The sequence below is a fragment of the Schistocerca serialis genome, chromosome 7 (assembly GCF_023864345.2).
Source record: "Schistocerca serialis cubense isolate TAMUIC-IGC-003099 chromosome 7, iqSchSeri2.2, whole genome shotgun sequence".
Classification (NCBI taxonomy): Eukaryota; Metazoa; Arthropoda; class Insecta; order Orthoptera; family Acrididae; genus Schistocerca; species Schistocerca serialis.
In genome coordinates this window covers 415,241,365-415,254,138 of record NC_064644.1, presented here as the reverse complement: position 1 = coordinate 415,254,138, position 12,774 = coordinate 415,241,365, and the positions used below count along the sequence as shown (strand labels likewise).

Sequence of the window (12,774 nt, the reverse complement as noted above, 5' to 3'; positions counted from 1 at the left end):
TTTTGAGAAACTCCTGAATCCAAATGGAGACCTAGGTGAGGCAGAAGAAAAGGAACTACAAACAGAGAAGGACTTAACATGGTGAGAAGTGGAAGATTCGTTTAGAAAGACACGAGGAGGGTAGGCACCTGGTTTGGATGAACTGAGTGTGGAAATAATGATAGCAGCAGGAGAGAGGAGGACCCCAGAAGACTGGAAGAAAGGTAATAGAAAAGAGTGCAAAGCTATTGGGGAATCACATTGATTAGCTATTTGCAAAGATGTTCGAGAAAGTTTTGGTAACATGAATTTGGACAATAACAGAAGGAAGGATGTGAGAACAACATGGGTTCAGAGTAGAAAGATCCACAGCTAAATCTAATTTTCACTGTAAGACAGCTGTCACAACACCACAGAAAATATGTAACAGATCTAGTGTTGGCCTTCCTCAACATCAAAAATGCATATGATGATGTGTATAGAACCAATGCATGGAAGTCCCTGGACAACAGAGGAGTAGAAAAGTAGACTATATGGAGCATAAACATATGGACAGCAGGAGTCTGAACTGTGTGAAAGAAGGAGGAGAGAGATCAGATTGGTTGGAACAGAAGAATGGCTTGAGGCAGAGAAGCATACTATCAGCATTGCTCTTCATCATGGGTATGGATGAGATAATAGCCAGAGTGACACAAGTAATTCGTGAAAGAACAAGGAAAGCAATGGTGTTTGCAGATGGTTTGAAGATTTGGAAAACAAAGAGGAGGCAGGGCAGGAGTAGTTGGACATATGGCAATGAATAGCACAACTATATGGGATGAAATTCAGCATAAATATATTTGAAATGTTGACAACAACCAGGAATAAGAGTAAGGCTGCAGTGGGATAACAACTGGTGGGGAAGAACTGATTAAGGTGGAGAATTTCATATATCTCTGAAGCTTAATACATCTGGCATAGTATTTTCCAATCTTAACCTATGTCCTGAACATGTATGCGGCAAAAGAAAAAGAGAGAAGTGAAATTCAAGCTAGTGGGATAAAATTCTTGAGAAACAATGCTGGGCTGACAAAAAAAAAAAGGTAGAGTAAGGAATGAGAGGATTAGGGAATTAGTGAAGGAGGAACCATTACAGGTTATGATAGAGGAACTGAGGCTTAGATAGTATTGACATGTTAAGTAAATGAAACAGAGGTGTATTCCCAGGAAAACACACACGATGAAAATCGAGGAAAAAGACCAAAAGGAAGACTAAGAGACAGGTGGCCAAAAGAAGTGAAGGACTGCATGTGAAAGAAAGGATCAAGGTGGAGGCAGAGAGATGGTGGGAAGACATAAAATGATGGAGAGACTTACGTTCAAAACAGACCTGGCCAGCAGCTGGAAACTGGGAAAATGTATATGATGGTGTTGATGTTCTTCTACTTTTAATGTCTCATTTCCTAATTTAATTCTATAAGCCTTATCTGATTTAATTTGACTGCATTCCATTACTCTTCCTTTATTTTTATTGATATGTATCATATAATCTCCCTTCAAAACTGTTTCACGCTGCTCAACTTCTTTCACAAGTCCTTTGCCCTCTGACAGGAGTACAATGTCATGTGGAAACATCCAAATTTTATTTCTTCTTGCCTAACTTTAATTCATTTTCCAGAATTGCTCCTTAGCTTCCTTTTCTGATTTCTGAATATACAAATTAAAGAACATAAAGGAAAGGCCACAACCATGTCTCACTCCCTTCTATATTACTGCCTCTCTTTCGTATCCTATGACTCTTAGAACTGCAGTTTCGTTCCTGTACATGTTGTAGGTAACGTTTCATCCACATGTTTTATAAGTGATACCATCAGAATTTTAAATTATCATCAACGTTACCAAATCTTTTTCTAAATCTGCAAATGCTGTAAATGAAGGTCTGTCTTTTTGTAATCTATCCTTTAAGATAAGACACATGGTCACTATTTCTATTCATGTTCCTATGTTTCTACAGGATATAAATAAGTCTTTCTCCAGGTGAGCTTCTACCAATCATTCCTTCATTTTTTAGGTTATTTTGTGGTGAATTTTGCAATCATGCTTTTAGCCCAATGGTTCAGTAATGTGCACACCTTGTTAATCTGACGGTTCAGTGATACACCTTCCAGTGTCAATCTTCTTTGGTGTAAGGGTTTTTAAATTATGTTGTAAGTCTGAGTGAAAGCCATCTGTGTCGTGCACACTATTTATCATGCTGATCAGTTTTGTCATGGTTGGTTCTCCCACAGATTTTAAATAATTCTGAGGGACTGTTCTTTATTATAAGGGTGCTGTTATGACATAGATCTTTCAGTGCTCAGCCAAATTCTTGTTGAAGTATTGCATCATCTGTCTCTCACACACACACACACACACACACACACACACACACACACACACACACACACACACACACACACACACAGAGAGAGAGAGAGAGAGAGAGAGAGAGAGAGAGTCAGCATTTTTGTCTATGCATAGTGCCGGATTACGATCTAACCTCTTGAAGTTCATACGCTTTTCCATTTTCTCCAAACGCTTGTTTAATTTTCCCATGTTTGGCACCCATCTTTACTACTTATGAATGGCACCTGTCTTTCCTATTGTCAATCACATACCCTTAGCTTTCTTCATTTAGTCATTCTTGCTTTGGACTTTCTGTTAATCTCATTTTTCAGGCATCCATACTCACATTTACCTGCTTTAGTTGCTGTATTCTTATATTTCCTAATCTTCAGATTGAGTTTCTCAAGTATTATCCAAGTCTTTTAGCTGAGACTTGTCTTATTTACTAGTTTTCCCCTGCTTCCTTCAGTATTTTACTTCTCAAAAATATTGATTTGTCTTCTGTCGTATTCCTTTTTCATGTTTCCTAGTTGCTGCCTGCTAATCCTTCTGGAACTCTTAAGGATGTCTGGCTTTTTTCAAATTATCCAGGGCTCACATACTTAATTTTCTATCTTTTTACAATTTATCCAACTTTGTTTTGTGTTTTATAACTAATAAATTACAGTCAGAGTAAACAGCTACTAATGGAAATGCTTTTAGTTTAAAACCTGGTTTCTAAATCTCTGTCTAATTTTTTAACCTACACCTCATTAGAACCCCTCTTATGTAAATATCTCCTTTGTGACTGGAATGCATATATACTCTTTTGCAGTCTTCATCTGTACTGTGCAAGCTACCTTACAGCAATGTCAGATGGTACTTCTGGCACCAGTATGTTTTCCCACACTCCTGTTACATTCACGAATGGTGTGTAGGATAAATGATTGTTGGAAAGGCTCAGTATGACATCTAATTTCTCTAATTTTCTCAGGGTGATGATTTCGCAGAGAAATTTGGGAGGAGTGGAAGCTCGCAATATTTCAACAGTATACCTCTCTGTGATGCACAATACCTCTCTTGTAGCATCTGCCACTGGATTTTATTGAGCATCTCCATAACCCTCTCCCACTGAGTAACCCATCTCAGTGATGAAAAGCACCACTCTTCCTTGGATCTTCTGTACTTCTTCTTTTATCCTACTTTGTAAGGGCCCCAGAATGATGGATAGTATTCAAGAATCAGTCAAACAAGTGTTTTGTAATTCTCTTCTTTCATGGATGAATCACATTTCCACAAGATTCTCCCAATGAATTTCAGTCTTGTATTGGCTTTTCTGCTGTTTATTTAATGTGGTCATTTCACTTTAGGTCACTCCAGTTGGTTACTCCTAGCTATGTTATAGTGATTATTGTGTCTGGTGATTTGTCATCTGTAGCGGAATTGAACAATAATGGATCTCTTCAACTATTTATGTGCTTTATATAGAATTTATTCATGTTCAGGGTTGACTGCCAGTCCCTAATTTCACTACAGTCTTCTGATGTTGCCGCCACCCTACAAACAACAGTATTCTCTGCCCTGCATTTGTGCAAACTGCTAGGCAACTCCAGATTACAGAGATTTTCTATTGAATCATACATTCAACCTCTTATTACAAATGGCACTTGTTTACCTTTTGAAACCTATATAGACTGACTGAATAAAGGCTAAAATAATCACTTCATCCTGATAAATCCTTATTATGTGGCTGATGACATAACGGAACTATAAACATTATAACCTCTTTGTAAGTGACAGTTGTTAACCACCCTGAATTGTTTTGAAGACTAAGCTATTTTTAAACATATTTTTTAAAATAAAATGTGGTTTTTATGCTGTTTTAACAATTGCAAGTTTTTCTTACAGTATCATTTGGATGCTGCTTTGATATATGTTATCTGATAATGTATATGAAGTAAAAGTGACCACTGTTCTGAATGCACCTACATACAGCGAGTCCTGCTTTAACAAACTTAAAAGCTAATCAACTTGCTATATTCTGAAATTACTACATAGATTTAGTTGCTTTTTGAAGTTTTGTTAATGAATTAAAGCATTAACTTAGAGATCAGATATACTTTTCCCAAGATAAGTGGCCAGGAACGGTGGTGGTGTGAGGGATGGAGAGGGGGGGGGGGGGGGTTACATAAGTGTGTGTGTGTGTGAGAGAGAGAGAGAGAGAGAGAGAGAGAGAGAGAGAGAATTAGATATGCATCTCACAATAGATGTAATTATTGTAATTGCATATTATGTGTATACTGTATGGTAGTTGTACTTCAGAGCCACACAATAGTTGTACAATCTACTTTTTAAAATTATATGCATTATGTGGTATCCACATAGTGATCATCAATATTTATGATTGTTTTCCAGAGACTTTGGATATGCTTAAGGACAACACTGAGCCTGTTTGTTGGTGTCACACTGATGCGTGAGCTACAAATTCTCTTCTACCTAATTCATTTTTTAGAACTGTTTAGGTAGCTTTTAATGCTCTGAATTCTAATAATCCACATTTTTCTGTATTTTGGGCTGTAGTCGGAAACTTTGGGCAAGAATGGGAAACTGGTGATGTCAGTGCAAAAACCCCTTACAAAGCTGGAACTCCAAAGGAGATAAACGCCATCATAGGTGTCAAACTAGGATTGCGTTCCGTCAATGTCACTCTTAAACAGGAAGGTATATAGTTTTCATAATTATTAGTATGTGGTGTGTTTGTGAGTGTGAGGGTGTATGTGTGGTGAGGAGAGATAGATAGATAGAGAGAGAGAGAGAGGAAAAAAAGTTTATTGTGCACTTATCCATTGCTTTGTATATATGTGTTTTTTCTGTCACTTGACACTATCTCAGGAGGACAGAACACATCAGATGATAAAGCTCTCAAAGATGAAATTATCAACTATAATGAACGTTTTACCTGGGAGTGGGACCAAGGAATATTTGGTTTTGGGCCACGAGGTAAGATATTTACAAAGAATACATTGCAATAAATTCCTTTTACCTTTTTTTCCACATAGTATTTCATTCAGTCTCAGTGCTTTGTAATATTAGCCTGTTTTAATAGTATTTTAGTGAATTACTACTACACTAATACTACTATTTCTACTCCTACTTCTACTACTACTATTATTATTGTTATTGTTACTTATTTTTCTCGTCCTGTAAGATCTTCATTCTTTTATGTGTTCCTGTTTTCTTTGGTCTTTCTGTATTTTCACTGTTTTCCTCTTTATTTTACTTCAAGTTTCATGTTCATAATTTTATTTCTGAAATTGTCTCTTTCATTTACCATTTATTTATTTATTTATTTTCGAGTTCTGTGGATCTTTGACACAATGTATAGCTAGGATGTAGATTATGTCAGATTATTACTACAATAATCATATGTAAATGGTCATGAGGCTTACAATCTAAATCATACTAAATAGATACATGAGGTTGAAGTCTTCAAATAACGGCATAGATTATAGTAGTAATGATGCTTACACAAATAAATTGTAAGGCTTACATTCTAATTCATATAAAACACATTGTCAGCAATTAATATACAGTGCTATATAGTCATTTCTTATAGGAAAGCTTAAAATTAAACAAATTTCACTAATTATTAAGCATTATCAAAAAAATCCTGTAAAGAGTAGAAAGAACTATTCAAAAAATTAAGTTTTAGCTATTTTTGAATTTAGTCTTATCTCCGGTGACTGATTTAACGTGAACTGGAAATTTATTGTACACTTTTATTCATGAATAATGTACTTCTTTCTTTACCATACTGAGATTTTTTACATCTCTGTGAAGATCATGTTTACTTCTTGTATCATGATCATGGTATTGACTGCTTGTCCCATACATTGTCTAATTAATGTTCACAAAGCAAATTAGTGAAAGACTGTATTGGCATGGCATGGTGAGGATCCCCAGTTGTTTGAACAAGTTTCTGCACGAGCATATAGGGTTCACTCTATCCATAATTCTGATGCCTCTCTTCTGTGCAATAAAGACTTTATTTGCTCATGACTGGTTTCCCCAGAATATGAAGCCATATATCATAAGTAAATGGAAATATCTGAAGTACTCAGCTTTTTGATTGTTTCCAAGACACAAACAGATGAAATTGAGCAAATGGTAAATGCTGCTGAAGTCAGTCTTTTACACAGTTCGACAATGTGAATTGACCAGTTTAGACTTATGTTAATGTGTAATCCAACGAATTTGGAAAACTAAACTCTCGATAATTCTTTGTCACCACATTTTATTTGAATATTTTCCAGCTTTTTGTTTGCTGTCTGAAACTGAATGAATTGAGTCTTGTTAACACTGAGAGGCAGTCCATTAGAAGTGAACCAATCTAGAGCTTCTTTGAATATAGTGGTCACAGAGTTCTCTAGACTGCAATTTGGTACATTTTCTATCATAATGGTGATATCATCTGCAAACAGGATGAAGTGTGCTTTTAGTGTCATACACCATGGAAGATTAGGAAAAGTAAGGGACCCAACACTGAGCCCTGTGGGACTCCACATTTCACTGTGCCCCAGTCAGAGTAGGTAGGTTCCTTTGCAGAATTATTCACTACGATCTTCTGCCTTCTTCATCCAGAGATCATTTGAGCCACATCCCTACTTTACCATATAAGCCATAGTGCTTAGCATTTGTACGTATAATTTTGTGATCTACACAGTCGAATGCTATAGGCAGATCACAAAAGATTCCAACAGGGCATATTTTATTGTTTATGGATTCAAGAAGATGGTCGACAAATGTGAAAATGGGATGTTCAGTTGAAATACCCATTTGGAATCCAAATTTATTTTATTAAACAATGGAAAATCCAGGATGAAATGTAATAATATTATGAAAAGGAAAGTTGCTGCTCACCATATAATGGAGATGCTGAGTCGCAGATAGGCACAGCAAAAAGACTTTCACAATATAAGCTTTCAGCCAACAAGGTCTTTGTCAAAAATAGACCACACACGCACTCTCTCTCTCTCTCTCTCTCTCTCTCTCTCTCTCTCTCACACACACACACACACACTCACACACACACACACACACACACACACACACACACACACACACACACACGACTGAAGCCTCTGGCTGATAAAAGCCTTGTTGGCTGAAAGTATATATTGTGACACTCTTTTTGTACCTACCTGATTTTTATTAAGGAATTTATGTTTATTAAGTTGATCCATGATTCTCTTGAACATAGGTTTCTCTAGGATTTTAGAAAGATTTGTCAGCAGTGAAACTGGCCAGTAGTTGGAAATGTCAGCTTTATCACCTTCTTTTAACAGCAACCTAACCATTCCCTTTGGAGTCTATTGTTCAAGAGCATAGGAACCGCACCAGATAGGACTAAAAGTGTATACTGAATGTATACAGAGAAGGGCAGCATGAATGGTCACAGATTTGTTTGATCCATGGGAGAGTATCACGCAGATACTGAAGAAACTGAACTGTCAGACCCTTGAATATAGATGTAAACTATCCCAAAAAAATTTACTAACAAAGTTTCAAGAATTGGCTTTAAATGATGAATCTAGTAATATGCTATAACCCCCTACATTTCACTCACATAGGAATCATTAGGATAAGATTAGAAAAACTGCAGCACACTCAGAGACATTAAATCATTCTTCCTATTCTCCATACTTGAATAGAATGGGAAGAAATCCAAATAATTGGTACAATGGGATGTACCCTCTGCCAAGCACTTCATGGCAGTTTGCAGAGTATAGATTTAGATGTAGAAATATTCGAGTGCTTCTTGTCCATTATTGCTGACTGTTGCCAGGTCATCTCCAAATGTCAGGCGTTTTAGGATTGTCTTGTTTGCACACATTCTTCATAAACAAATCCCTTTTACTTTTTCTTCCCATTGTTTGATAATTTTGTCAAAGACCATATTGAATAAAAGCAGTGAGAGACCATCTCCTTGTCCTATATGTATCTCAAATGGTTCTGAGATTTCTCCCTAAATTTTATTTTAGATGTGGGTCTGCGAGTGTCTTTTGTACAAAAATCCTAGTTTGTCTGCCTGTTTTATATTTTTCTAGTGTGAAAGAGGGTCTACCTACCTATGGAGTAATGCCTTGGAGAGAGTTTTGTTAGTGACTGCTAAGAATGAGATACCTCTGTAATTATTAGGGTCTGTCTTGTCCTTTTTGCAGAGTGGGTGAATCAATCCACATTTCCATTCCTGTGTGATCCACATTTTTGTGAATTTTCTTTGTGATATTTTGCTCTTTGAGCTTCCAAGTCTTGGAGATAATGCCATCTTCTCCACAGGCTCTGTGGTTGGAAGCAGTTTCAAATCTGAATTTGGTATTGTTTCCATGAAGTGTAATATTTCTACATGCTTCCCGCAGTTGAGGAGTTTATCGAAGTATTTTTTTAATGATTTTTCAGTTTTCTTTAGTATTTGTTTACAGAGACCTGTCTGTTCTTTCAAAGAACATATATTTTGAAACTGATAACCCTTTGCATTTTCCATGAATATTCATTTGGTGTATTTTGTAGTATGTTCTTTTCATTCTTCTAATATCTTCTGAGGATTGTCTGTGGACTTTGTGCAATCCTATCATGTTTCTGTTGTTCTGCTACTGCTAAACTTCTTCCATGCCAGAATTATAAATTCAATGGCCTCATCACAAGTTGTGGTATTATTATTATTATTATTATTATTATTATTATTTACTATTTATTATTAATGTCAGCTTATAAGTCATCATGTATGTAAGATCTTACAGTTTCCCAGGACTGTTGATATGTTATGTAATCTTGGGTGCACCACGGGGGGAGCATCTGATGATGATGTCAAGTTGCATTTTCAAAATATTGTACCAAGAAGACACAATAAACCAGTGTCATACCTGAAAGGGCAGCATTAAATAATGAATATATGTTCTTGTGACTCTGGGTGTCTGTGGTAGATGCTAGAGGAAGCTAACCAATTAGTTTTCATTTAAAGTATAAACAACTTCATCATTCATAGACCTGTATTTCACTCAGAAATTTTTGGTAACACCTAAAATGAACTGTTAATATTTTCGTTAGTTAATAGAGTGGCGAGTCAACCACCATAAACATATGTATTACAGGTAGTCGACCCTGTCTTGTTGTGTGTATTGCGTCTCAATTCAGTTTAGTCACAAAAATTAATACCATAATTGAACTCCGACCTGTATATCAGATTTCTACCCAAGACCGAACTCTAACAATGGAAAATTTGGAATGGAATACAAAGTACAAAATAGGACAGATTGCTACCCAACACATAGGTGTCTGTTCTTTCAAAGAACATATATTTTGAAACTGATAACCCTTTACATTTTCCCTGAATATTCATTTGGTGTATTTTGTAGTATGTTCTTTTCATTCTTCTAATATCTTCTGAGGATTATCTGTGGACTTTGTGCAATCCTATTATGTTTCTGTTGTTCTGCTACTGCTAAACTTCTTCCATGCCATCAGCACCCACAGAGACTGACTACACTTTCAAAATCACATCATGAATCATGTTACAATTCCAAAGTTTTTATTCACAAAATAGAACATTGCAAAGCAATATTCTTAGAGGACTCTTTAAGGACATTCTATACATGGACCTGCAGTGGTCTGAAACAGTGATGCTTAGCTCAGTGCTCCGTGTATCTCTTACTCTCGCCATTGATCATGCACCTTCATCTCTCTGATGCCCAGAGGCCTTTGAAACACACACCACCACATGAAGTACCATCCTCCCACAAAACTAATAACTGTTCTTTAACATGTCACTATTCAGCAATACATAAATATTAATTATCACATCAAGCTACAATTGATTATACATAACTGTAATGTCATTTTTGCTGGACCTCATATTTTTGTTCCAACCAGCCACGAACAGTGATAAATCCAACACAGATAAACCACAGACAGTTCTATATTGTTTCTCAAGGTAGCATTAACAATGTCAATGTGTTAGTTGTCATGAAACATAAGCATTTTACTAATACGTGCTTCACACGCATTGCTTGATCAAGACCTCATACTGCCTGAAACATTCATTTCTGATCATTAGTTCCATATGTCAAAATGCCCAACTTAATATGCAGTTTTGAGTCTAAATGTTTGGGATGATCTGTGTCTGTAGGCAAGATCGTAAGCTTTAAATCAAGAGAACACATAAGTAAAATTTACTTTGAAGGCATCAAGACCAGCCAAGATGCAAAACTTATGGAGAAATAAAAAGAGTACTGAATGATAAGCATACAGTGATTGCTTCTAAATGGTTTGGCCTTTAGGAAGTGAATGAATGGTCTTCTTAACCTTTTCTTTTCTAGTCTTAGCTTATGTGATCTTATATTTATTTAATGCTAGTGTATATCCTGCATATGGTATTTTATTGAAAAATTTTGTAGTTGCTCTTTCTTTTACAGTGTGCATGTGGTATGTAATAACTAACTAAATTGCAGTTGTCGGTGTTGTTTGGTGTGAGAAAATAGCACACTCATTTGTAAGAATTTTTACTTATCCTGAAACTGTGAATAAATAAAAATGCCATCTTGAACACAGGCAAGTCCCTATTATCCTGGTGCCTGAGGTATGTGCCCTAATCTGCCTTACTCTTTCCTTGAGGAAGTAACTATAATTCCAAAAGATGGTAGAGTATCATGTACTTTCATACGTGCCTATTGGCTGTACTAAATATTTTCCCTCCTAAAGATAAGTACTGGCTAGCAAATCTGTCTCAGAGACTTTTTTTTATAGTCTCAGAATACATCATTTATTCCAATTTCATCTATGACGTGGAGAAATATTCCAGACAGATTGTTCTGAGAAACTTTTACAAAATAATTATAATTGTGTAAGGTGTATTAAACTAAAACTGGCTTGATATTTTAACAGAAACTGATAGCCCTCATATTTAATAACAATATAAGTCATGAATTATAGGTAACACTTACACAATTGACGATTACGATGTTGTGTGAACTAATGTTAATGAGAGATTTTCTGGACTAAAATGTTTGATGGTGATGAACTAACCTCCATGAGATACTTCCTTAACTAATATGTTTTATTTGTAATGCTGTACATTTGTGGATACAGAAAAATCGAGATGACAATATAGTTAGACTGAAACATTGAAAAGATTATGCTCTAAAATTTGAACACTCTGGAACAGATGTGACAGCAATAATTTTGGATTAAAATATTTCCTAGACTACACAAAAAGAAGGAAAGAAATGAGGTCTTTCAAATGATATACATCAATTTTACAACAAATAATTATTAATGGAATCAAACTTTTGTGAGCGTGTGGTTTTGCAGTCTCTAAACTTTTGAATATTTCCTCAAATAAAATGTTTTTATGCATAATACTTATGTTATTGCCTTGAGTTAACTATAAACTATACTTTGAATAAAAGGGATTCAAGAAATACAGTCTATAAAGGACTTCTGGTATAGCATACACAACTATTCATAACCTACACATGAAGAATTTACTTATTTCAATACTAAAATGGAATAATTACAGCCAACAAAGCTTAACAATATCACAGATCACATGTAATACATACAGGTTTATGTGTTGTTATTTACAAGTCTTTTACAAGAATTATCAAAATGAATTTATTTTATCAATGTAGGAAAAGACAGATTGTTAATTCCCGTAAAGAAGACACGTCAAGTTGCAGACAGGCATGATTAAAAGACACTCACATGTAGCTTTTGGCCACAGCCTTCATCAGTACACACACACACACACACACACACACACACTCACACACACACACTTTCTAGCCCGAGATGCTGGAGTTGGCAGTTGTGCATGCATGATGTGTGCTTGCTTGCTTGTGTGTGTGTGTGTGTGTGTGTGTGTGTGTGTGTGTGTGTGTGTGTGTAGCATCTTTTAATCGTGCCTGACTGCAACTTGACGTGTCTTCTTCACAGTAAGTAGCGATCTATCTTTTCCTGCATTGTTGATATTCCTATCTGGAGTTTGCATTGTCTGAATTTATTTTATGATATCTAAGTCATTCCAGAAGGTCACCTCACAGGGTGGTGGGATGTTTTTGAGACACACTGTGTCTAGGTCATCCGCTGGGACTGATTTGGCTTGGAAGATCCTATCAATGACTGTGTTAATGTCATTATAGATCTCAGCATCAGGTGAACACACAAACCTCTCCATCTGCACAATCAGCGTCCCCTATAAATGGACTGAAACTGCCATGAGCCCTGCTCTGCTGAGGTTAATCACTTGACATATGTGTCACCAAACTTTTTTGCCTGTCCAGCTGGTGTACTATGGACAGGGTTGTCAGAGGTTTTATTTTTGTGTGTGAGTTCCTGGAATGTTAGTATCTTGACCTGTGTTAAAGCATACTGGAAGTAGTGAACTGATGGCACTAT

The 12,774-nt window shown here is 36.0% G+C and overlaps 1 protein-coding gene across 5 annotated transcripts in view; it reads left to right on the top strand.

The window, feature by feature from the left end:
- Positions 1-12,774, top strand: part of LOC126412087 (dual oxidase maturation factor 1-like) — a 134,620-nt gene that overhangs the window by 41,977 nt on the left and 79,869 nt on the right. For all 5 annotated transcript variants that reach the window (XM_050081503.1, XM_050081502.1, XM_050081505.1 and 2 more), the window contains exons 3-5: positions 4,738-4,795; positions 4,903-5,043; positions 5,215-5,322. In XM_050081503.1, coding sequence (XP_049937460.1) covers positions 4,738-4,795; positions 4,903-5,043; positions 5,215-5,322 — 307 coding nt within the window. The remainder of the gene's footprint in view (positions 1-4,737; positions 4,796-4,902; positions 5,044-5,214; positions 5,323-12,774) is intronic.